This window comes from Conger conger, chromosome 14 (genome assembly GCF_963514075.1).
Source record: "Conger conger chromosome 14, fConCon1.1, whole genome shotgun sequence".
Lineage (NCBI taxonomy): Eukaryota > Metazoa > Chordata > Actinopteri > Anguilliformes > Congridae > Conger > Conger conger.
In genome coordinates, this window is record NC_083773.1 from 33,561,078 (window position 1) to 33,586,281 (window position 25,204).

At 40.4% G+C, this 25,204-nt stretch overlaps 1 protein-coding gene across 1 annotated transcript; it reads left to right on the plus strand.

The window, feature by feature from the left end:
- LOC133110437 (forkhead box protein P3-like) lies at positions 1 to 24,954 on the plus strand. Its single transcript, XM_061220540.1, has 14 exons — positions 1 to 14; positions 2,728 to 2,775; positions 16,632 to 16,795; positions 17,755 to 17,832; positions 18,857 to 18,935; positions 19,232 to 19,415; positions 19,865 to 19,969; positions 20,244 to 20,331; positions 20,750 to 20,824; positions 21,588 to 21,753; positions 22,297 to 22,373; positions 22,546 to 22,647; positions 23,312 to 23,433; positions 23,715 to 24,954. The coding sequence occupies exons 3-14, from the start codon at positions 16,634 to 16,636 to the stop codon at positions 23,824 to 23,826; spliced, it is 1,350 nt and encodes a 449-aa protein (XP_061076524.1). The 5' UTR covers positions 1 to 14; positions 2,728 to 2,775; positions 16,632 to 16,633; the 3' UTR covers positions 23,827 to 24,954.
- Positions 24,955 to 25,204: the final 250 nt, after the last annotated feature.

Below are 25,204 nucleotides of genomic sequence, written 5' to 3' on the forward strand. Positions count from 1 at the left end.
TGAAACACCTTCAGGTGAGTTCTAAATTACAGAAAAATATTCTCTTTGGACAGCACAGTAGAAACAGCTACTGTAGTGTTACTCTGACTGTGATCTAATGGTCCTAGCTGGGATATATTTATAATAACTACTTTAAAATGAAAAATAATTATCGATATTTGTCAACTAACTTTATTCTTTACTTTCAATTTTTTGTTGGGTACTTCATGTGTATATGTGCTTTTACAATATGATGATGCTTGCATGTGTCGGGTAGAAACACAACAGCTAAAGAAGTTTCTAGTAAATGAAAGTGAGCATAAATAAGATAGGGGACAGCTTTTTGTTAGTAGACGCTGGTTGACTGAAAGTAAAGCTTTATTTAACAGTGAATGAAAATGTAATGGATCCTGAAAATGAGCATTGAACATATACACACAGCAGGCAGATGGACAAGAGAGACTGTTGTTGTGCACTACCTGCTGATGATAATCTCTTTAAATATGTTTCAATAACTTGAGTATATCTCTTTGTAGTGAAATAGGAATAATCTGAGAGAAAATATATGGTTTCTATCTCTGACCTGTTTTGTAAAATCCGTGTAATTTGTTACTATAATTGTTAAGTTTGAATGGAGATATTAAATGGTGTTAAATGTTATATGGTTATAATATGGATATAATATGTGTAATATGTGTATCGTATAATAATGCTTAATGTAGCACAGTTACAATACAGAGACTCAATTCAGTTGATTTCATGGCTTGCTAACTGATAAAAATGCTAAAATAATGCATTTGAATGTTTATACTCCCTATAGTTACCAATATAAGTAGGCTAAGCTGTAGGAGGCCATGAGTTATACAGTTCTTATATCTGCTTTTTTTAAAAATCCGGACCTTTAAATGTTTGATTGTTTTAAATGCAGTTGGTGATTAGAAACTACCCTTGAAATGAGCTTTACTGTGTGTGTGATGATGGGAGGTGAATTGCTTAAGTCAATGCAAAATACACAGTTATTGGGATATATGCCATATATCCAAACTAGTGTCTTGGATTCAATCAATGTTTGTTCCAAATAAGTGAATGTAGACTTTTTTAAAAATCTATCATTATGTGTAAGTGCATGAAAACCACTACCCAGTTATTTATGAATGCATCCAGGCTGCACACCTGAACTACAAACCTATCAATTTATTCCCCTTATTTTAGATCTAAGGGTGCAAGCCACAAGTTGCACCCTTACTGTTTCCTCTACCGAGCTAAAATGGAGAATGCTATATCATGCCCGGTGACTAGAACATTGTGTGTCTTTTACCTCATAAACGAGAAAAGGTCTTTTTTGAACCGAAAAACGTCTCCAAAGATCTCCTGGTACATTTAAAATCACAGACACATATTTACTAATGTAAAGTGTGATTTGCCGCATGAAGTATAAAACCATGTTGTCTACCATGTATTCTTGGTCATGGCAAAACACCCCTAATTAAGAGGTGGTCTTCCATTCTCAAGAGGTCTGTATGTTTCTATTTTCTTAATTGAACAAGTTGGAGAGGATTTCACACAACCAGACTATAACTGAGAGGTCTTCTTTCTCAGATGAAGCGTCTATTTTGCGCCACATGCGTGCTGCGTCTTTACTGTAGCTCCCTCTCTTCCACTCCACCCTAATTCCAGTAACATTATCTCCATTTTCTTTGGGCCAGTTTTATAGTGTCTTTGTACTTCAGTTTTCTCTGTCAGAGACCCAGGAGCAGCCGCTTTCTCCATTACTTTTTCTCCACACAGTAAATTGAATTGACTTTGACTTATAAATGAAAGCCATCAAAGCCTCACCAACTTGTGAAGAAAAGTTACACGTCCATTGAGGCAAGATAATGACCAACTGTGAATCCTGACCTAGGGCACAGCAATGTAAATATATAATTTTATACATTCACTAAGCACTTTATTGGGTTGACCTGGACACCAGCTTGTTAATGCAAATAGTTAATAAGCCAATCATGGCAGCAACTAAATTCGTGCAAATATGGTCAAGAGGTTTGGCTGAAATGAGATATGAGTGACTTTGACCGTGGAATGATTGTTGCACTGGTCAAAGCTGACAGGAAGGTGACATCTAATGAAGTGCTCACTAAGTGTAGATTTTATGGATTTCATTTATTAATGCTATTGATGCTGTCATTTAAGGTTAATAACTACAAGTTTAATCACTACAGAAGCAAAATATTTGGGTGTTTTTTGTAGTTATTGTAAAGTATTTGAGGTCTTTACTTCGACCTACCTACCTATTTGTATTAATCATCTTACTGTGACAGTCAATTCATTTCCCAAATTCGGAAGCACAGAATCAACCTTCAGCTACTGTTACAGGCCAATGATGGAATAGTGATCATGTATTCATATCCGATCAACAATGAGATATTACATACAATGATCAATTTGTTAATACAGATTATTTATATACAATCAGCAATGAGGTCTTATTTATCATTATTTGTGTCATATAATACTACTATATTATTTGGTCAACTACACAAAAGTTTTCCTGTAATTCATTTATTGCTGATAATGTTAGGAATATATCTGGCATAAAATACTGATTTCAGATTTATCAATGTTTTCTAGGTGGTAGTGGTCCAACATGTTCTGTTCTGCTTTTAATAATAAGCTGTTAATGACACAGCTCCCAGCTCTTTCTGCATGTCAGAGAGCTGTGCTGACATCAGTCTGTTTTGTCATTGACAGACAGTACAGACAAGCTGAGACCAAGCCTTGACAGCAGCGTGGAGAGAGGTAGGAGTTCATTCAGAATGATGCGTGATGTGTGTGTGGGGTCAGGATGCAGGTCGTTTCATCCATCGTTCACACTGCTTTAGCCTGTGTTTACTTCACTTACCACTTCACTTACATCGCCACGGAAACCCTGGATGCCGTAAGTAACGATGGTTGGGGAGGGGGAGGGGGGCTGGGGGGTTGGGGAGAGTTTACCCTGCACTGAGCTCACACAATCTGTGCCTACATTGCGTCAATAAGGGCTTGAGAAACAGTTGACGTTCCTGTGAAAATAAGTGATAATGTTGGGGGTCTAAGATGAAAAAGCAATGCTTGTATTTCTGTAACGGCTGTTATAGTGTGCACTGTGTCTGCAGTGTCTCTCTGAACAGCACTTACTCTCGAATGGGGAAATGTAGAAATCTGTGGAGGGGATAGAAATGAATGATAGAAATGATAGAAATGATAGAAATCAATGTAAAAACCAATGTGGTAATATCTGGTATATTTTTTAATATGTTTGTCAAATATGTTTTGAAACTGAAAAATGCTTTTCTTAGTGTACATTACAATATACTGTACTTCTAGGAACCGTTTATTTCACTAATCTGTTTCATGTGGAGCCATATGCTGAACACTTTTTCAACACAGCCTCTCTTTATCATAAGAAAGAATGAGAATGGCAGTATATTAGATCTCCATCTACTAAATAATGCAGTTTTATTGCAGCAAGTCTTGTTCTGGGGCTCTCTACTTTTCAGTCGAGCTAATGTCTTGATCAGTTGATTACTGACATCCTGTGGTTTTAGTGATTCCATAATTTTGTGCTTAAATGGTCCATATTTTCAGTGTTTAGGACTTTGCTGTTTTGAGCTCTAGGTCAATCACTTAATCACTTAAATCACTGAAGATGTCAAAAAAAGAATGCAAAAAGAAGCATTTGCCACTACACATTAAAGTAAATGGAAGCGTCACTGCTGCAAGAATTGATGATATAAAATGTATTTAAATTAATTCACATAGAGTATTCATTTGTAACACGCATTTATGTTTTTGACATAATGTCCATTATTGAATTATTATTTGTCTTTAGCTTAGATTTATCTTTGACTCACTTGAATTTACTGATCACTGAACTCACCATATTGTGTTTGTGTCTAGAAATATATATATTATTGCATTTAATCTTTACTCAAAATGAAGGACATTACATAGAGTAAATCACCAGAGGCATTAAAAGGGTCTAGTAATGAACAACTAACAACTGGGGATTTTTAAAGAATTGCTATATTTGTAACAACACTGGCATACTGTGCACTCACTGGGAATATTCACTGGCACAGAGAGGCCGCGGGACCAGGGTTGAGAACCCCTGACTTCAAAATGCACATCTTAATTTTGAAAGTATAAACTGACAGTATATCGAGGTAGTAAAATTGGTATGGAAATTAAAAAGGTCAAAGATTTTTTAGATAGTGGCAAGTTTTAAAATGGATTTTCTCTGGACTCTACACTGATCTGGTATTTAGCTAGCACATGGCTTCCAGTTATCAAGTGCAGGTCATCATTGCATCATACTTTCTTCATTCATAAAATATCATAGAATATATACTGTATTGTATATGCAGTATATGTACAGTACATTCAGTGAATTAACAAGGTAGCACTTGATAACTGACAACCATTATGATAATTCATGACTCTGTTCACATTTCTGTTGTCTATGCTATGGAAACAAACACAAAGTTTGTGAGGGGTCTGGTGTTTGTGAGCAAGGCTGTGGCTTATATTGGGACTTTTCGTGTGTTCGTGTTGAAGCAGAGAACTGTGGTGATAATGTTATCTCAGAAGATGGAAAAATGCACTGGGGTGGAATCCCAAATAAAGTGTTTTAACAGTATATGCTTGCATACCTCCTACTGTCTGTGGTTATACACAATCATTCACCAAATCTGTTTGCTGCCTTTTCCTTTGTGTTTTTTTGGTGTTTTTGCAAGTTGCAAATCTTGTTGTGGGGGCGTAGTGTGCAACACTGAAACAAACATTTAAAATGAACTAGGAGGCCATTTCTCAGAAGTTACCATTTTTATGACATAATTTTCTTATGATATAACTAAATATATACAGGACACTAAAATGTATTGCAATATGTTGAAATAATATCTTTTTTAAGTGCATTTGCCTGGTTTATATGTGTAATAGTGCTGACCTGGTTATCAACATTCCTATACCATTACAGCACTAATGCAAATTATATATATTGGATGTTAAATATATTTATTATCATATTTTCAAAACATTGCAAAAATGTACAATATATTTCAGTATCCCATTTACATAAGGGAGAACTAGTATGCACACATGCAGTTACACATTATCAGTTATCACCTTGTCAAACAATTACACTGCCTGGTGCATGAACTGCTCTCTGCCCCATATCAGTGGTGCAACGAGACAAGTATTCAAATGAACCAAAGAGGTACTTAATCAGTACTGCCGATTAAGAATATATTGTGGAGAAGCAAACGGTGTTTGATTTAAATAAGCGGGGAAAAAAGTCATGTGGTTCTCTGAAGCTGCCAAATATAGCAGATCATGAGAAGCAGGTGCATAATTTCAGAGGTAGAGAGAAAAGTTCTACTGTAGATTCAAATGTTCTCTGGTTTATCAGTCACGTAAAGGTTATCTGAGGTTTATAGCCTACAGAAATGTATACGTATAATTATGGATTGTATGCCTTATTCGCCGTACTATATTGTAAAACTGGTATATCTTTATGTCACTTGGTTCCCAACTTGTTGTTTGGTAATGGTCAAGAATGAGGAAAATACATCAATCTTATTAGCAAAATAATTAATAATAATTTCAAAACACTTCTTTTCACACTTCACTTTTCACATCATTGTTGTATGCACAAATATTCTGAATGGGTTTTGGTGTTTTATCCCCAATGGGTTTTGGTGTTTAATGTATAGTTTGACATTAAAAGACAAGACATGAAGTTACTTATTTCTATGGTATAATAAGTAGGCTATATGTAGTAACGGTGCTAAACCGCAACACGAAAGACAAAGGTGAGTTTGGGCCTATGTAAATATTTTCCTCCTCAGCATGGCAGATATTTGCATATAAGGAAAGCCACAGACAGAGGGAAATTGTTTCATGTGAAGAATAGAGAAATATTTTCAGTTATTTCAGTACTTTTGTGATCCAAGTGTTACTCACAAATTAGGCACGCAATATGCCTTATGCAGTACAATTCATCTGCTAATCTAGGCCAAAATGACAGTATATTTACTGTAGATAAGTGTACAAATATTATAACTGATGATAATAACTAATATTATTATTATTATTATTATTATTATTATTATTATTATTATTATTGTAGTTTTGTTGTATTTACATTTGTATAACTATTTTTATTGATTGACATACACTATCGTTCAAAAGTTTGGGGTCAACTTGTGTTTTTCTGCTTTTTCTGATTTTAGACTTTATTTTCTCTGGTTTTAATCAAACAATTCATATGTTGTCAAAGTGCAGACTCAGAGCTTTTGTTAAAGGGGTATTTTTATACATTCTGGTTTCACCATGTAGTAATTACAGCACAATTGTTTATCCTGAATATTTTTTCCATTGAGTCCCACAGGAAAATTTGTCAAGAGAAACAATTCTTGTAGTATCTACTGCATATCTGGCAGCAGCACAGTGGTTTGAGGCTCATGTGATACCTTGGACCCTTGATGACTTAAAGCCATTTAGCCAACAAATGTGTTCCATACTGTATCAGCATAATTTACAGCTGAATCTAGTCCCACCCCACAATTCCCATAGAGATCCATTCAAATGCAAAGAGTTTTAGTATGGCTTGTAACACAACCTGAAAATAAGATATCCTGATTATGTTGATTGGTCACAGACATTAGGAAGTCATGACATGAAAGGATATACAACAAAATACAAAACATGACTCTTTTATTTGGCCTTATGTTAATTTGTCTCATGGTGAAACCAGAATGTATAAAAATGCCCTTTAATAAAAGCTCTGAGTCTGCACTTTGACAGCATATGAATTGTTTGATTACAAACAGAGGAAATAAAATATTAAATCAGAAAAAGCAGAAAAAGACAAGTTGACCCCAAACTTTTGACCGGTAGCGTAAGTAGAAACAGCTGGACCTGCAGGAGGTACTGCCTGTATGTTTCAGAGGGAGTGAAATTTGAAAAGCAAGCAGAGATGTAGGAAGGGGGGACGTGTGTGTGTGTGTGTGTGTGTGTGTTCTGAAAGCAGAGAGGTGTGTGAAGTGTTTATTATGGAAGCTGTGAGTCAGATGGCTCTCCCACATGTCAGACATTGTGGGAGCCATAATGCCGCATCCTCTTTCAGAAGACATTCTGCGTGTTCTGATGTAAGCATGTTGTGTGTGACCTGTCCTGCCAGTCGCATGTGTTTGCGCATTTGCTTAAATTAAGTAACATATAAGTCGGGAGGGCGGCACGGATGGTGCAGTGGGTAGCACTGCCGCCATACAGTGAGGAGGTCTTGGGTTCGAATCCCGGTCGGCCGGGGAGTGCAGAGTTTGCATGTTCTCCCCGTGTTCGCGTGGGTTTCCTCCAGGTACTCCGGTTTCCTCCCACAGTCCAAAGACATGCAGGGTAGGCTGATTGGAGAGTATAAATTGCTGTGGGTATGAGTGTGTGAGTGAATGGTGTGTGTGCCCTGCGATGGACTGGCGACCTGTCCAGGGTGTATTCCTGCCTTTCACCCAATGTATGCTGGGATAGGCTCCAGCTCCCCTGCGACCCTGTTCAGGATAAGAGGGTTAAGATAATGGATAATGGATTCCTGCCAAAAGCCAAGTTTGGCCGGCTCACGTGGAGCAGCAATAATTGGCTCGCTGCTCCAGAGGGAGGAACTTGGCAGGGTTAGTAGATCGCCGCACGAAACAAGCACCTCGGGCGCCTCGGAATCACGGTTACAGCTTGGGAGACGAGACGGCTTGAAGAAGGCGTGTCGCTCTCCCGTTGGCCGCCGAGGGACGGGGTGTGGGCGGTGTATCTAATACTAGCTCTAATTGAATCAGACGGGGTCCAATTGGCTAGAAGGGAGAAAAGGGGGAAAAAATCGGATAAAATTTTTTTTTTTTTTAAAGATAATGGATGGATGGATGGATAAGTCAGAGGTGTCAAACTCCAGTTGAGGGGTGTCAAACTCCAGCCAATTAAGGCCTTGAGAAAGGTGTGTTGACTCTTTAGCCAATGAAAGAAATTAAATGTATCTCTCTTGCTGAAACACACTAAAAACTAGCAGACACTGCGGCCCTCCAGGACTGGAGTTTGACACCCCTGATATAAAGAATAAACATGATCAAGGCTAAATGGGATTACCTGGATAAGAAGCAAGCAAGACAGCCAATGTCTGCAGAAGAACTGTGGCAAGTTCTCCAATGTGTTTGGTACGACCTACCAGCTGTTTTTCTTATAAAACTGCAGGACAGTGTACCTAAGAGAATTGATGCAGTTTTAAAGACAAGTTGAAATCAAATGTACTTTTTTCTCAATTCTTCATAACCATATGAACATATCTTAAAGTATAGGCTATATATATATATATATATATATTCCAAAAATATGTATACAATTGTAATAATAAAATATATGTATATGACCTGTATTTTCACAGGTCTTTTTTTTTGTCTTTAAAGGTGATGGGTGGTCACAACATATATTGATTCGATTTAGTCTTTAACCGTTTATTGCTCTTTATCGTACATTTTTCATATTTAAAACTGTTAATTTCATTATTTCTCAGTTTGCCTCAGACTTTATAGAATGTGCTAACGGAATGTGCTGGTTAGCTAACGAGACGATGAGCATAACTAACAAGCGGTTGTAGGATTACAGTAAATCCTCAAATTGTGTCCGGGATTCTATTTGAAGCCGGGCCTCGGATAATAGCCGGGGGCGTGGTCGATTCGGACAAATAAAGGCCGGCCCCCAAATACAAGCCGGGTAATATTGCCTACAAGTAGGGCTATCAGTCCATGAGCACTAGAAGACATTGTTTCGATTTAACTCAATTCAATAAAAAAGCTCTTCTTAATATTTTATATTGTTGGTTGGTTTAATACTGTTGCCAATGAAAAGTCGTTGTCCTACACCATGGGTCTCCAACACCATGGGTCTCCAACACGTTGCTCTCAAGCTACCAGTCGCTTGCCGCCCCCTTCTAAGTAGCTTGCCAAAGGCTGAAGCAGGATACATTTGAACACAATTGTTGGCGCGAGGCATTCCAGCCTACGAATTTAATAAAAAGTAAATCAGGCAAAATTAAAAATTAACTCAATTTAGGCTACTTGGCTATGCAATAAGGTTTCCATGTATTTACAGCACAGCGCACGTTCAATGAATGAATGAAAGCGGCTTCCTTGGCTCGCAATAAAGAGACGGGTGGAAATCCCGACACTCTTTCAACTACATAAAACAGTGAACCGTCAAATACCCCCCAGGTTTCAGTGCCCATCAGTCCCAACATTTAGCAATAGAATCAAACAGTCAAAAGTAAATTAAATCCCAAACCAAAGCGAAAATCTTTTGATAGCCTACCGGTATGCTGCTCCAAACGAAACGCATGTCTCACAATAAAACGCACTTTAGGAAAAAAAGATCCTTACCTTGCTGTTATCTAGGCTAATTTGTTATTGTTCATGAAGGCGTGTCTGGCAAGTTGTTATTTTATGGATTCTGGACTTGTATGTGATTTATTGTGTTTGAGAATATTTGCAATAAACTAAGTCTGTTAGGACTGACACTATGACTTACCAAACGGTGTTTTCTGATTAGCCTACACTAATTGATTTCTGAACGGTTGCAGGAAGTGTTGAACAGTGTTGGGCCACTTTAAGTGTAGCCTTTTACTTTATTTCTAAGAATAAAATTCTACAACAGAAGGCTAATAAGAAATAAAGGCCTGCCTCGAATACCACCCTGCCCCAAATAAAGGCCTGTGCTTTGTGCAGCCTAAGTAAATAAAAGACCCCGGACACAATTTGAGGATTTACGGTATATCGAGAAAATAATAAATGAGGCGAATTCAACATGCAACACACTTAATACACCGCCGCACCACCATCTGCTCGGCTCATTCTCCTGCCGACTCGTATGCTGCTGCAGTTATGAACAGTCATTGCAGGCATGCTCTGCTGGACGAACTCAGACTTTTACTCATGACCTGAAGTGCTTTTTTCTGCGTCATACAGTTGGAAATTATTTTTGATATCAGCCAATATACAGGCCCATTGCAATATATCTGTTATAGGTCTTCTGATAAATGGGTTGGGCTCCAAATGCCGATGATGGTGTAGAGAGAGGCAGTTCAAAAGCAATAGTTCTGCTGAATTTCTTTGGTGGGGGAAACTGAATATAATGGGCCTTAAATGGGCATTAAAACTTCAAGATTAAATCAGTTGAAACTGAGAAATGTGTGGGTTATATTCATGCCTTACCTGCTACTATTGCATGACACTCTCCAACAGTCTCACCATGAAGTGTGCACCTCCACAGAGAGTAAATGGACCTTTATCTCACATTAGGCCATCGCAGCTCACAGTTAGATTAGTCTGAGAATCTATACCACATTCCACTGTGTTGAATAGCTTGTGTTGAATAGCTTCAGAATAAACTGTTTGCGTTTATGCGTACCTTTTGAATTAATAGTAATATACTTCTTTAGTTAAGTCACTGCTGCAGCTTCCCTGTAATTTCAACAAAGGCAGTATTCTACTAAATGTGTAAGTTGTGAAAGGTGTAAACTGTAGGAGGCTGTTTACGTGAAAAGATGGAGGCCCTGCTGGTCCCCCCAGTGCTGTGGTTTTTCTCTGAAGCATTTCTGTTTGATGTCTCTATTAGCAGGTACTCACATTCTCTGGAAACTGGTATGAGGAAGCCAAACATTTTACAGACAAGCTGCCCAACAGGCGGAATAGAACCTGCCCTTAACATTTACACAGTAATTTTTTCCTTTCATTTTACATGGAAATCAAATGTAAATGCAGAGTGTAGGGTAGAGTGATGTATTGCATAGGCTTATGTTGAACACAGTACCATTAGGCACGGGTTGAACTTAGTGCTGTATTGCATTGGAATGTGCTGAATGCAGTGCCATTTCCTTACGATTTCCTTCTGTGCTGCATGATGATGTAAACCATAAGACTTTGCTAAACAAGTAACATTACAATAATATTGTGCTTAGACTCCCATTTGGTTGTGGGGAAACATTATGACAAGTATTTAAGTTTACTATTCAAAAGGGTAGTTGACAAGCTGTCAATCAAGTCTGTACTCAATGCACTTGTGTGTCTTGAAACTGTGCCACTTCCCCCACAATTTGATCCTTGATCTTTGCACTGCTTGGTGGGGAGTTAGCCATTCATTCCACGATCAAAGTTACTTAGATCACATTTTGATCACATTTCTTCCCCAATCTGACATTTGTTCTGAAAAACAGCTGAACCTCTTGACCTGCATGCTTTTATGCATTTCATTGCTGCCATGTGTTTATTTGTTCTGTCTTGATTATACATTACTACATGGCTTTATAAGTGTTCTTATACACGCTTATATTTCTGATGCATAGTTGGACATAAATTTATTGAAGATGTTCGTATTGAGCAAATACTAAGGATGTTTTTTTAAATTGAACAAAGCCTTGAATTGTATATTTGTTGTATATTTATTGGAACCAATAGATGACCACGGATTACATTTTCTTTATTTTGTTGTAACTATTTCCATATTAATTAAAAACCCGGTCACAGGACCAAAGAATTTAACACTTTGTAAGTAGTGGCTTTAGTTGTGAAGGTTGAAGCTCCATTTCAGTTCACAAAGAACATTTACAAACAATTTTAGCACATAAATTAAGCACATTAAGTAATATCTTCTTTTGTGCCATTTGTTTTCAAAAGCTCTATTCAAAAAAGCACCCAACGGTTTTTCTAAAAGACAAAGTGACTTTCAAACTGTATGGCTCCTTGTGGGTGATCTCTATTACTGAAAATAGAAAATGTAGGTAGAGAATTAGTCATATTATATCATTCTAAGAGACCTGTCCAATCTTAAACATTTTTTCTTCTCTTATATTTTCCAACACATGCTGAGATGCTGTTGACCTAAATAGTAACAGTGGGTTTTTGTCGAATTGTCGAGACCATCACTAATATATCTCCACGTTTAATACTGTGGATGTGAGAGTGCCGCTAGTTTCAACTAAGAATTGTTTTTCAACATTTTCCAGACATGGACTTCCCCAGTATGATATTGCAGATGTGGAAACTGTACACATGACTAATATTATGATATCTGCACTGTTGTAATGAAATTAGTGTCAAAGGCAATATTTGGTGCACTAGACCAGGAGCTGTGCAGTCTGCTGGTGTGATCAAAGCTATGTACATATCAGATGGTTACACACATCCCGAGAGTCTGTGGAATGCTGGACAAGAAAGTAATTGCAGTCTTTTTATGATAGGAAAGAGTATTGTGACAATGGCAATGATGATGAAGTGATGATGATGATGATGATGATGGTGATGGTGATGATTATTATTATTGAGCATAAAATATATATCATTATCCATGTTGTTTATTATATGCAGCCTTTTCCCCCCATTTTTATTAAGGGTGCTAATAATTCTGGAGCCCACTGTATACATAATATATGCAATTTATACTATCTGAACATCATTTTACTTTTAATTTTATTTATTTTGTATGTGTATTAGACACAATAATGGTTTATATGAGAAACCTAATAAAATGTAAACGAAATTCTAATAATCACACGCATGGGCACATGCACACATACAAACACTGACCTAAATTATTTTTCAGAACATGCACAATCAGCATACCCGCAAATGCCGAATTGCTTGAAAAAAACATTTCCTCAGTAACGTTTTGTGCCAGGCTTTTGAAGAAACAACGGTGAGAGTGACATTTTGGGGAGGATTACATTTTCAAATGTCATTTTAAAGTTGTGGAAAATTAGGTGTTTTAAGCAAAAGTCTTGATTCTAAGCTTATGATGGCTTCTAGAATCAGTTATTGTGATTTGTCAATATGAGGACCAGAGTTGTGCCAATGAAAGTCAAGGAAGCCATTATGAAGACAAGAAGTAAGAAAAAACACTCAGACAAAGGCCAAACCTTAGACTTGCCAAAATCAACTGTTTCGAACATCGTTACAAAGGAAGAGAGCACTGGTGGACTTGGTAGTCACAAAGGAAGACTACAGCTCATGACCAAAGAATTCTCACCATAAAACCCTGAAACGCCTATACGCCAGATCAGAAACATTCCTCAGGAGGCAGACGTGGATGTTGTCATAAAAGCAAAAAGGGACATACAAAATACTAAGAAAATAGAAATTTTCTAACTTTCAAACATTTTACTCAAATTATTATGCTAAAAATATCATTTGTAATTAAAAAGTTTGTATTAAATTAGAAAATAATGCAAAATAGAAACATTTTCACTAGGGGTCTCTTTTGGAGCCCAATACAATTAATTATAGGCCTACCGAAACTGTTTGGAACATCATTAAGAAGAAAGAGAGCACTGGTGTATGTTTGGGATCATTTCCTTGATTTGGGATTAAGCACTGTACATAGAAGAGTTAGGATTGAAATTTAACAGATTCAGAATTAATTCTGCTGCTGCTATCGGCAGTTACATTATCAATGAAGGCAAGTGGCAAACTATAACACCCCCACCACTATGTTCCACAGATGAGGGGGGGGGGGGGTGTTTTGGATCTTGGGCAGTTTCTTTTGGCCTCCATACTTCGCTCTTGCCATTAACTCTGATACAAGTCAATCTTGGTCTCATCTGTGCCAAAGATCGTTTTCCAGAACAACCGTGGGCGTTCTAGACTGAAGGCATGCAAAATGCCTCTTCTTGACTTACTTAGTCCAGCCATTTCATGATGGCTAAATGAAAATGAAATAAATACTTACCATGCTACATGCTAGATTACGGTTATAGTTATCGACTGCTTGCATTGGTTGTGCTGTTGGTCAAACCGAGGGACCCGGCTTAGTATCACGGCTTACAGTTAAGTCCAGAGTTCATTATTTACAAAAATAGACCCTTGTGAAATAATGCCAAAGGTTTCAGTAATATTTATTTTATTATAATTAGCTATTTTATTCACATTCTTAATAGTAATGTAATGCTGGGGATATCTACAGGGGAGGGCATTTTCCATGTTCCATTAAAAATTACATGATGAAATTATTTCTTAATAAATGTGATTCATATGAATAATTGTGATATTTTAACAGTTTTTAAGGGACAGTGAAAACAACACGTCATGTGAACTGCCCATATATTTAATTAAATAGGGTGAAATTGACTTTAAGTCACTTCTGAATACAGTTCATACAGTTAAATAAAGTTTTAATTCCATTATTTTGCAATGAGCCAAGAACAGAGTTCCATTCAGATTGGAATTGAAATATCAGTTTGACTCAGTCTTGCTTCTTACTATTCCCTGATTGTTACCAACACCCTTAGCCTCGGCTCACCTTGTAGCATCTTTGACTCCATTATACATTCTGTGAAACCTATATGGATTCTAGTGGCTACATGTGGAAATATTATGGTGTGCCACTGCACTAATGTTTACATTTGCAATTTCAGATACTTTATCAAATACATTTCTTTCATTAATTTTCATTTGATCCTTAAACAGTCTACACTGAAAACTGTTGCACTTTGTAAAAAAAAAAAAAAAAAAAAGAAAAACTACTCTTCTTGGAGGGGAAGAGGTTGTTTTTCACCTCAAAATGTCAAGAGAAAAGTGAAAACCACAGATTCTATACTTTTTTTATTCCTGTTTCCTGGTTGCTTTGTGTGCTGCAGGTTTTGCACAGTGTGTGAGTGTGTCTGTGTGTGTGAGTGTGCGTGTGTGAACCTGTTTGTATAATAACTATTTGATCCTGGTCTGATATCATACATAATGTCTCTAAGAGAAGCATGACCAGACAGTAGGAGTCTAAAGACTTAAGAGTCTCTAAACAGTCATACCAGTAAAAATTAAAACTACTATATGAACACATCCCTAGTTTTTGTATTGACACTTCATTGTACGTCGCTCTAGATAAGAGCATCTGCTAAATGCCTGTAATATAACGTAATGTAGAGTTGGCAGGAAACATTTGATTTACATGCGTAAACATGTCACAGGCGGCGTGCTGGTTTATTAAGTGGGTCGTGGGCCGCTAAAGCTCAGGAACCTCTGCGATATGGAATCCCCTTAGTGTGGAGGAAGTGAAGCGCAGACCCCAGCTCTGAGCGCAGTCTCCGCGCGTCTGAAACCGCAGGCCTGGAATGTACCTGCACGTGATGGCGTTAAGCGCACCTACGGGGGCCAAGCCCATGCCTGCTCTTCTTCCTCTCACACGAAACACATTCTCATCAGCGAGGAAGCGCTCCGCCTGAATTCATGCCCGCAGAGAGCATGTTTGTGGAGCAGACAAACTGTAGCCTGTTTAGCCTGTGAGATGCTATACGATTGAGGGAACAAAGCGTTTAAAGGGGAGGCACCGCAGGTGGAAAGGGCAATTTTGGTCAGATAGGTACGTATATACAGTGCCCTCCATAATGAGTTTTAGATCCGGAATCGAACAATTAACATGTGGTTCAAGATTTTATTAAAGGGTATTTTTATCCATTTTGGTTTCACCATGTAGAAATTGCAGGTGTCTATACATAATCCCCCCGATGTCAGGGCACCATAATGTTTGATAAATCCGGCAGAATTTCTTAATTTATTTCCCATATTTATTTCCCCACACATAGGTTTACACATGGTTTTATGAAAATATTGATAAATGACCAAGTTTCAGCTTCCTAGCAGAGACAACCACATTTTCTGCCATTACTTCCTGGTACTTTGTTGAATTTATTATGCCATTAAATAGTGCCAATGGTCCTACTGAATCATTATGTTTGTATCTTGGAGATTCTTCAGCAGGAGTGCTAAACTCCAGTCCTGGAAGGCCACAGTGCAGGCAAAAATGTAGCTAACTACTACAACCACGAGTAAAATTTGTTGGACTACCAGGAAACTCCAGCAAAATGCAATTAAACTACTAGTTACTTCTACCTAACACTGGTGATATAATTATTGGTCACGTTTACCCATTATTGATTGTCTGGTTTATTCAATTGTTTCAGATTTGTCTGTGACTCACTTTTCTGGCACTGTTTTTCTCACCTTGTAGTATGTGCTTGCTTTGAGAGAGGCTCTGGGTAAAATGGTGTGGTACATGGGTCCGTGTAAAATGTGATGTGTTGTATGTGCTTGCTTTGAGAAAGGCTCTGGGTAAAATGGTGTGGTACATGGGTCCGTGTAAAATGTGATGTGTTGTATGTGCTTGCTTTGAGAAAGGCTCTGGGTAAAATGGTGTGGTACATGGGTCTGTGTAAAATGTGATGTGTTGTATGTGCTTGCTTTGAGAGAGGCTCTGGGTAAAATGGTGTGGTACATGGGTCCGTGTAAAATGTGATGTGTTGTATGTGCTTGCTTTGAGAAAGGCTCTGGGTAAAATGGTGTGGTACATGGGTCCGTGTAAAATGTGATGTGTTGTATGTGCTTGCTTTGAGAAAGGCTCTGGGTAAAATGGTGTGGTACATGGGTCTGTGTAAAATGTGATTTGTTGTATGTGCTTGCTTTGAGAGAGGCTCTGGGTAAAATGGTGTGGTACATGGGTCCGTGTAAAATGTGATGTGTTGTATGTGCTTGCTTTGAGAGAGGCTCTGGGTAAAATGGTGTGGTACATGGGTCCGTGTAAAATGTGATGTGTTGTGCCAGGGATGCCGCACACTGAAGGGGAGCAGCAGGGCTGTGGAGGCTCCAGCAGGGGGCGCAAGCAGCAGCGGGAAGAGGAAGAGGATCACGTGGAGCAGTCAAAGAAAGTTTGTTGGCGAGAGGGGTGTGGATCATCTCAGCTTCCAGCCCAAACTAGTACAACCCAGGTACGGTGTGCGGGGCAGCTGCATGAGTTTGGAACATGGAATGACACACTACACACTTAAATACACTCAGCACTGACACTCACTACGCACTTAAATACACTCAGCACTGACACACACTACACACTGAAATACAGTCAGCACTGACACACACTACGCACTGAAATACACTCAGCACTGACACACACTACACACTGAAATACAGTCAGCACTGACACACACTATGCACTGAAATACAGTCAGCACGGACACACACTATGTACTGAAATAGACTCAGCACTGACACACACTATGTACTGAAATACAGTCAGCACTGACACACACTATGTACTGAAATAGACTCAGCACTGACACACACTATGTACTGAAATAGTCAGCACTGACACACACTATGTACTGAAATAGTCAGCACTGACACACACTACGCACTGAAGTACACTCAGCACTGACCCTCACTACACACTGAAATACGCTCAGCGTTGACACAAAATCACTGACACACACTCACGGACAACTGCCCTGAATGAAACTTACAACAGTTTACTTCAGTCCATGTCCCAGATTTGGGCACGGTCTGGGTTTTTCTCAAGGCAGTTGTCCAGCTAACTCGGTAATCCTGCTTTGTGGAACAGGCCCCAGGTGACTCAGAGTACTGCAACTGGAGGCTTGTCACCTGGAGGTGTTGAATGACACATTCTCACAAGTATTTTCACAAGTAAACATGATTTGGCAGACACTCTTATCCAGAGCGATGTACAGATTAAGCAGGAGACAATCCTCCCCTGGAGAAATGTGGGGTTAAGGGCCTTGCTCAAGGGCCCAATGGCTTTGCAAATCTTATTATGGCTACACCGGGGATCAAACTTTGTGGGTCCCAGTCGTGTACCTTAACCACTACGCTACAGGCTGCCCTATTCATGCTACAGATTCACCCTCACAGTGCTGGCTCCCATCTCACACAGGTGTCCTTCCCTTTCCTGCTCGGACCCAGAGGGCCGTGCATCAGCACGTCCCAGCTCCAGGTGATCCTCCTGCAACAGGTAAGGGAATCAAATCAAACACACATCAACTGCATCCAGGACACAGTCCCCATCACTCTTGGTGTCTCACACAGCAGTGTCTGTGCAACCAGACCATGGTAGAAGAGAGATTAGAAACCAGGTGCTCTTCTCAGTTTGGGTGTACATGACAGGTGCGAGACTATATCAACAGGCCAGGGCGGCCTGTAGCGTAGTGGTTAAGGTACATGACTGGGACCCGCAAGGTCGGTGGTTCAAATGCCGGTCTAGCCACAATAAAAATGATCCGCACAGCCTTTGGTCCCTTGAGCAAGGCCCTTAACCCCACATTGCTCCCAGGGCGCTGCACTGTGGCTGCCCACTGCTCCTAATGACTAGGACAGGTCAAATGCAGAGGACAAATTACCCCACAGGGTTCAATAAAGTATATTTAAAAAGTATATTAAAAATATAAACATGTTGTATGCCATCTTACCAGTAACACGGTCAGTAAATTAGGGGGAAATGCTGCGGTGCTTCAGGATACGCTTTGAATGTGTTTGTGGTGGTTGGGACAGGAGTTCTTGCAGTGAGATGCGTTGGGCTATTTTCCAGGGAAACTGTTCCAAAGCACCTCTCCAGTGGTTCTAAATGGCCCAATACTTTATTATTATTATTATTATTACTAGTAGTAGTAGTAATGGTATGACCCACTCTGACCTGTTCAAACTTGTTTACATTTTCATGTTTGAGATGAATATGTTCTGTGGTGAATATAAATGCATTGCATTATTTGTATTTGTCAGGGCTTGAAGATCAACAGCCATGTCAATGAAATGCACATGTAGTGAGACAGCACCCTCTATTGGCAAAGGATTGTTACACCATCTAGTGAGACAGGACAGGTCAGGACTTCAGGCAAAACAAGTTTTTTTATTTAATAAAGCGTGTGTCAGAGTAAGTGCTGGGGCTCACAGTGGGTTCAGGAACTCATGTTTGTAGGGTGACCCGTAGCTGGTGAATGACCAGGACATTTTGACTCTGTCTGTAATGTCTTTGTTCTCAGTTTGGACCCAAAGAGCTGAACAAACAGAGCCAGCACAGACCATCTGTCCTCCGCCGAGGAACACAGACCCTGGCCCAGGGTATGCTCAATCTGTGTGTGTGTGTGTGTGCATGTCCATGTGCATGCGTGTGTGTGTCTGTGTGTGCGTGCGCGCGCGTGTGTGTGCACGTGTTCATGTGTGCATGTGCATGCTTGTGTGTGCGTTTGTGTGCGCGTGTGTGTGCGCGTGTGTGTGTGTGTGCATGTGTGCGTGTGTGTGTGTGTGCGTGCATGTGTTGTTCATTTGCCAATGTAAAGATTCCCTTCAGTCTCTCCTGCATTATTATTATTATTATTATTATTGCTTACTTTCTCTGGTTTGTCTGTCATGGTCAGATCTGAGCTCAAGCCTCGCCTCTGACCCCACCCCCTTGGCAGCATGCAAGGAAGAAGGTGGTGGGGGCGTCAGAGGGAGCTCACTCCAGCCAGCCAGCCACACCCCTCAGGCCACTGGCCACACCCCATGGCCCAGGAGGTCTGGCCTGAAGCAGAGCTCCTCCCAGTCCGGGCCCAGTGACAGGTGAGTAGTGCAGGAGGAAGAAACTGTCCGTGAGGTGCTGCTGTGGCCTGCCGCTGTTTCACATACCCTCCAGCAGTGGGTGCTGTTTTTCACTTCAGTGCGGCATTTTATAAAACAGTCATATAGACTGCAGTGTCCCCGGTTATTTGTGGTTTCCTTTCAATCTGCTGCCAATTAAGGCAAGGTGCGTGGATTCTTTAGCCAATAAACAACTTAAATGAGTCACAAAAAAAAAACCCCCACAAAAAACTAGCATACACCTTCAACTCTTGGACACCCCTGGTCTTGATGAATATATCTCTGACTTGAAACACACAGGTCTTCATTGTGTTGTTGCATCATAAAAGCTTACATATGTTCTAATGCTGGAGTGCAGAATGCACAGTGTTGATATCCTTTGTGTGTCCACAACACTGTTGATGAAATGATAAATATTGCCTCTCCTCTAGCCCAGCCACCCCACCTGCAGAGGGCAGCAGTGTGCTGTATGTGAAGGGGCAGTGCAGATGGCCCGGCTGTAAGGAGGTCTTCCAGGAATTCCCCAGTTTCCTACAGTACGTCTGCTCCTGGGTTCAACCAGCATTCATCCTCAAGTTACACTCACCATGAAATGCAATTGTATTCATCACGAACACATGGTGAATTCATTCTGGGTGATCCCTGCACTTGCCAAACTGCATACTTAAAGAAGGGATTAAGCATTTCATCTGAGGAAAATGGGAAGGGAAAATGTTACATCAGCAATGATAAAATGTTGTCACATTGCCATTACGTTTCTCTCCGTTTCTCTCCATTTTTAAGACTTTCAAGTGTTTTTGTGTTCCACAGGCACCTGTGTTTGCAGCACAGGTTCAGTGACCACAGCGCCTCCCAGTGGCAGTTTCAGAGAGAAATAGTGCAGCAACTGGAGAATCAGGTTAGTCCCTGGGGGGGATCACAGCTGATATAGAGAGAAAGGTGGGGCCATCCCATAGGTCTGTTTCCCTAATAATGAACTCATAATCTCCCAGCACAAGCTCACACCTCTAGCAAGACAGTCAAACTAAATTGTATTACATGCATTGTACCCTCTATTGGAGAGAAATTGGAGTAAAAATGACTTTGACTAAAAAAGCCACCATGTGTCAACTTGATCATGGCAATGTTGAATGAAAGATTGCGTCTGCCTTGGCTGGAAATGGCTGGTTTCTGTGACTGGTTCTGGTCTGGAATGGAGGCAGAGCCACGACTGAGCCTCTCTCAGACTGTGTGAGTGAGTGAGGGGGGCAGTGGAGTGAGGGCAGTGCCTACATACATAGCCCATTCATGTACTGGAGCTGTGCCTTTGCTTTCAGCTCACTGTGGAGAAACAGAGGCTCCTGGCCATGCAACTCCATCTGCACCTGCCCGAGCACACATCTACCTGCACTGTAAGTGTCCCAGTTCTCTATACAAGTAACTAAAAGCATAAAAGCATGCAGACGTGGTCAAAAGGTTCGGCTGTTTTTCAGACCAAATATAAGAATGGGTACGAAATGTTATTTGAGTGACTTTGACCGGGGATTGATTGTTGGCACCAGACAGGGTAGTTTGAGTATCTCAGAAACTGCTGATCTCCTGGGATTTTCATGAATAACAGTCTCTAGAGTTTGCAGAGCAAAACTAAAAACATTCAGTGAGCAGCAGCTCTATAAGCAGACATGTGTTAGAGAGGAGAAGGGCCAGACTGGTCAAAGCTGACAGGATGGTGACATTAACACAAATAACCACGCATTACAACAGTGGTATGCAGAAGAGCATCTCTGATCACACAACATGTCAAACCTCTAAGTAGATAGGCTACAGCAGCATAAGACTTAATAAGTCTTATAAATACCTAATAGAGTGCTCACTGAGTGTATGTTCTTACAGTATATCACTGAATATGGAATATGCACATTTTATGTACAATGGCTGTATAACATTCACATAATTAAAATAAATAGAACAATAATAATGCATTGAAGATGCAGACACAGCTCACCTGGAAAACTGAAATAAAACACAAAAAGTACAGAAAGAAGAAATCAATGGAAATGGGTTATGAGGGATTGAGTGGAGTCTGACTGATTTTGGGTTTACCCACACAATCACATCTCATTGGTGCAGAAGAGTCTCAGTGACATCAGTTTGTGCTGCCCCCTTTCCTCACAGCCCTTGGGGGCCCAGGAAGAGGGGCCAGACAGGGAGGAGAGTCCACAGGCCAGAGCCCCTCCGGCCCCAGCCAGGGACCGCACACCCCCCCACAGGGCCCATGGCAAGGAGGGCCAACTACTGCCACAGGGGTACTGGCACACCCCTGCCCACCACACCCTCCCAGGTACAGCCTGCCCCCTCCTGCCACACCCTCTTAGACAGGGGTCCTCGAGGGCTAGTCTACGGGACGGCTTTGCTTCTAGCCATTCTAGCCATTTTCCTGACAGCTCTGAAAACTATGCTGGTTCACTCCTGTACTTGAGTGAAGTAAAATCTTTAGCATACACTTGCAGTCTGGAGCTGTAGCTGGTCCTCATACAAATGTCAGATCAAGATATTATTTAGCGAATCAAATAATTAACAGCAGAAGTTTAGGGCAAAATCCTGGAATTGGACGGGCCCTTGTTGTGCACCCTGATCCCCCTCAGGCAATCCCCGCCCCATGTACCCTCCCTTTACCCTGTCACTCATCTTCACCCTCTGCCGATTTTCATTACTCTCCATAAAATCTTTATTTTTATGTGCTGTTGTGTTGGTAGGTCTTATTTTCACTGTCTATGAGCCGCACATCCGGCCCATTGGTCCTGTTGTATTACACGCAGGACATACTGTCCACCGTATCCCATTCATATTCATATCCATATTTCATAACTGTTATGGTCAACAGGATTCATCCCCAGCATAGAGTGTTACAAGTACAACAACATCAGACCACCTTACACCTATGCTGATCTGATCCGATGGGTATGTAACATCAGTCCCCTCTGCAGAATTGCCTATTTGGCTAATGTATTTGCGTCATAGAGTGTATTTGCTTCGAGACTCAGCCCTGGAGCTAAGGTGTTTCCAGAAGTTTCCGTTCATCTGCTTTGCAAATAGGGTATCTGTGGTTGTAGCTGCTCATATTTCTGTGCAGGCAATTCTGGAGTCCCCGGATAAGCAGCGGACCCTGAGTGAGATCTATCACTGGTTCACCGGAAAGTTCTTCTACTTCCGGCACAACACAGCTACCTGGAAGGTACGAGTGTCCAGCTGTGCCCCTACTTGCTATTTACTCATTTGGGTCCAGGTCCAGTTATTGTCCAGCTCCACTTAATACTGAACATTCTGTCATCCTACTGGGGAAATGTTGTAATTTAATGCATGAGGCCAAAAGTGAGACCAAGTATAATTCTGTGGTTGTCTGCTCCTCGTGAATATTCATAAATGGCAACATACCAATGAAAAATCTTGTCACCGACTGGATCTCTGTATTGTTATCCTTGCTATATCATCATTGTTCTTAGATTTGTTTAAGCCAGCGAACCTGGCTAAATCAGGAGTCATGTTCGCTTTGGTAGTTACCTGGCTAGTTAATGCTTATTGGTAGGTAAAATTGATCATTAAAGATTCCCTAATTCTTCTCTGAGAAAACAGCTGCATCTCACTGTGCAGAACACATGTACACACTCCACACTACTGTACACAACACAAGTACACGCAACACCTCACTGTGTGCACCACATATTTACACACAACACCACTGTGTGCACCACATATTTACACACTACACCCTGCTGCGCACTGACTTTTTACACATTCCGTTACACGTTCTTGTGAGACTCGCAGACTGCTGCATTAGCATCCAAACACAGCTAGGTATTTCAGTGCCCTCACTAACCCCTCTGTCTCTCCCCGAACAGAACGCCGTGCGGCACAACCTGAGCCTGCACAAGTGCTTTGTGCGTGTAGAGGGGGAAAAGGGCGCCGTATGGACCGTGAACGAGGCAGAGTTCCAAAAGCGGAAGGGACAGAAGTTTAGCAGGTATGCCCAGCGTCTCAACTACAAAACAAGACTTGCTCTAATTTACCTCTTGGACTACCTTCATATTCAAATCATAGGTGAATCCAGTTGGTACAGCTAATTGTGGCAATGGATAAACTTGCCAGGCTGTGAAGAAAATGTTATTCTTGCATGTAGGAGTTAAATTTAAGGACTGCCCGAGTGGCTTACCTGGTGTGTGGACAGACCCAGGGAGAAGACATCGTATGTGTGTTTGCATGTCCCTGGCTAAGACGCCTGCCTCATGTTCGTTGTATCTCCAGGGACCAGGACCTGATGTGGTTCGCTCCTTCTTCCTTCCTGTACCCCCAGGAGAGCAGAATTTCTGGTCTGACAGGAAGTCCAGGAGATGGGCATCACAGAGTGCACTCATAGAAAGCTGGTGTACAACGACAGGGTAGTGCCACACATTCTATACACCCGCCAGATACTCCTCTCCTTGTTCTTAATATCTAGCCAATCATTATCTAACTGGCTTATTCCTGGTCAGAGTCGCAGGGGGCTGGAGCCCATCCCATCATGCATATGGTGAGAGGCAGGGCACACGCACTCATACACTCGTACCTGTGCTCAATTTAGAGCCTCTAACGAGCCTAACCTGCATGTCTTTGGACTATGGGAGGAAACCAGTGTACCCATTAGCATTAAAGAGTTCTATATCCCTATATTTAAAGCTGCAACATTATAGTTTGATGCATGCTTATGCATATTTGGGTATATAGTGTGTGGCCAAAAACGGCCACAGTGGCAGTGGGTTTTCTGTACTGTAAATAGGGTCCAAAACATTTTTCTATTAATCTGTCAATGAAATCCAGGAATTTATCTGGGGTTATTTGAGGTTTTAGAAAACACAGGAGAATACTGTTATAGTTTAGAATATACAAAAATCTGTGTGGGAAAAAAAGTTTCTTTTGAGCAATGTACAGTAACTCTGTAACTCACTTCTGAGTGATAATAGGTTGAGCATAAAGTGTTAGCTGCAGCAGAGAGGACAAAAGGAATGCAGGATCTGACAATCTGGTTAACATACAGAATCTGTGGCAAAAATACATTACAGGTCCATTTAAAAGAGCTTATTTTACTGTTTCCTGCTGTTATCCTTTATTGTGTGCTTGTTTTATGGATGAGCCTTGAAATAAGGTATTTTCTCAAGAACATGCATCAGATATTGTGTAGAAGAAAAAACATATTCAAAGGTAGGTGGAGATTAACCAGTTTGCTATTTTGCAAATGAGAATAGGGGCATTTTACTGTCTAGGTAATATTGTTTTTCAGTGCTTCATAAAGTGTCTGCTTGAATTTTATATGACCATAGAAACACACTCAAATACTGTAATTACAGTAGTTATGAAACTACAGTATAATATAATGCATACACTATGTGTTCAACTTTCAGTACAAATTGGTATTCCCTCTTTCTCAGCAATGCATTCTACTCCAAACATATCATATGATAATGACACATTTACAAGTTTTGCATGTGAAAAAAACAGTGATGTACTGTGTGCTGGAATGCTATTAAATTCCTAAATCCCATAAATGATTATTGTGCTGGTTCATCTTCATTCACAAACACACTGAGTAGAATAGTTACACTCAATAGGCACTACAATGATGTGCCGGCCCCGCCGTGGAGATCATATGGAAAAAAAAAAGGTTGCTGTGTTCAACACTGTGCCAAACTTTTACGTAATCATAAGTTCCCAATTCAAATTGTTACATAACTATTTAGCTGTCCCAACTGTAGGCTACA

Coding starts and splice junctions, on each gene's coding strand:
- LOC133110437 (XM_061220540.1), top strand. CDS start 16,634: ATGCCGCACACTGAAGGGGAGCAGCAGGGCTGTGGAGGCTCCAGCAGG. Junction 16,796..17,754: donor CCCAAACTAGTACAACCCAG/GTACGGTGTGCG, acceptor CATCTCACACAG/GTGTCCTTCCCTTTCCTGCT. Junction 19,416..19,864: donor CAGTCCGGGCCCAGTGACAG/GTGAGTAGTGCA, acceptor CCTCTCCTCTAG/CCCAGCCACCCCACCTGCAG.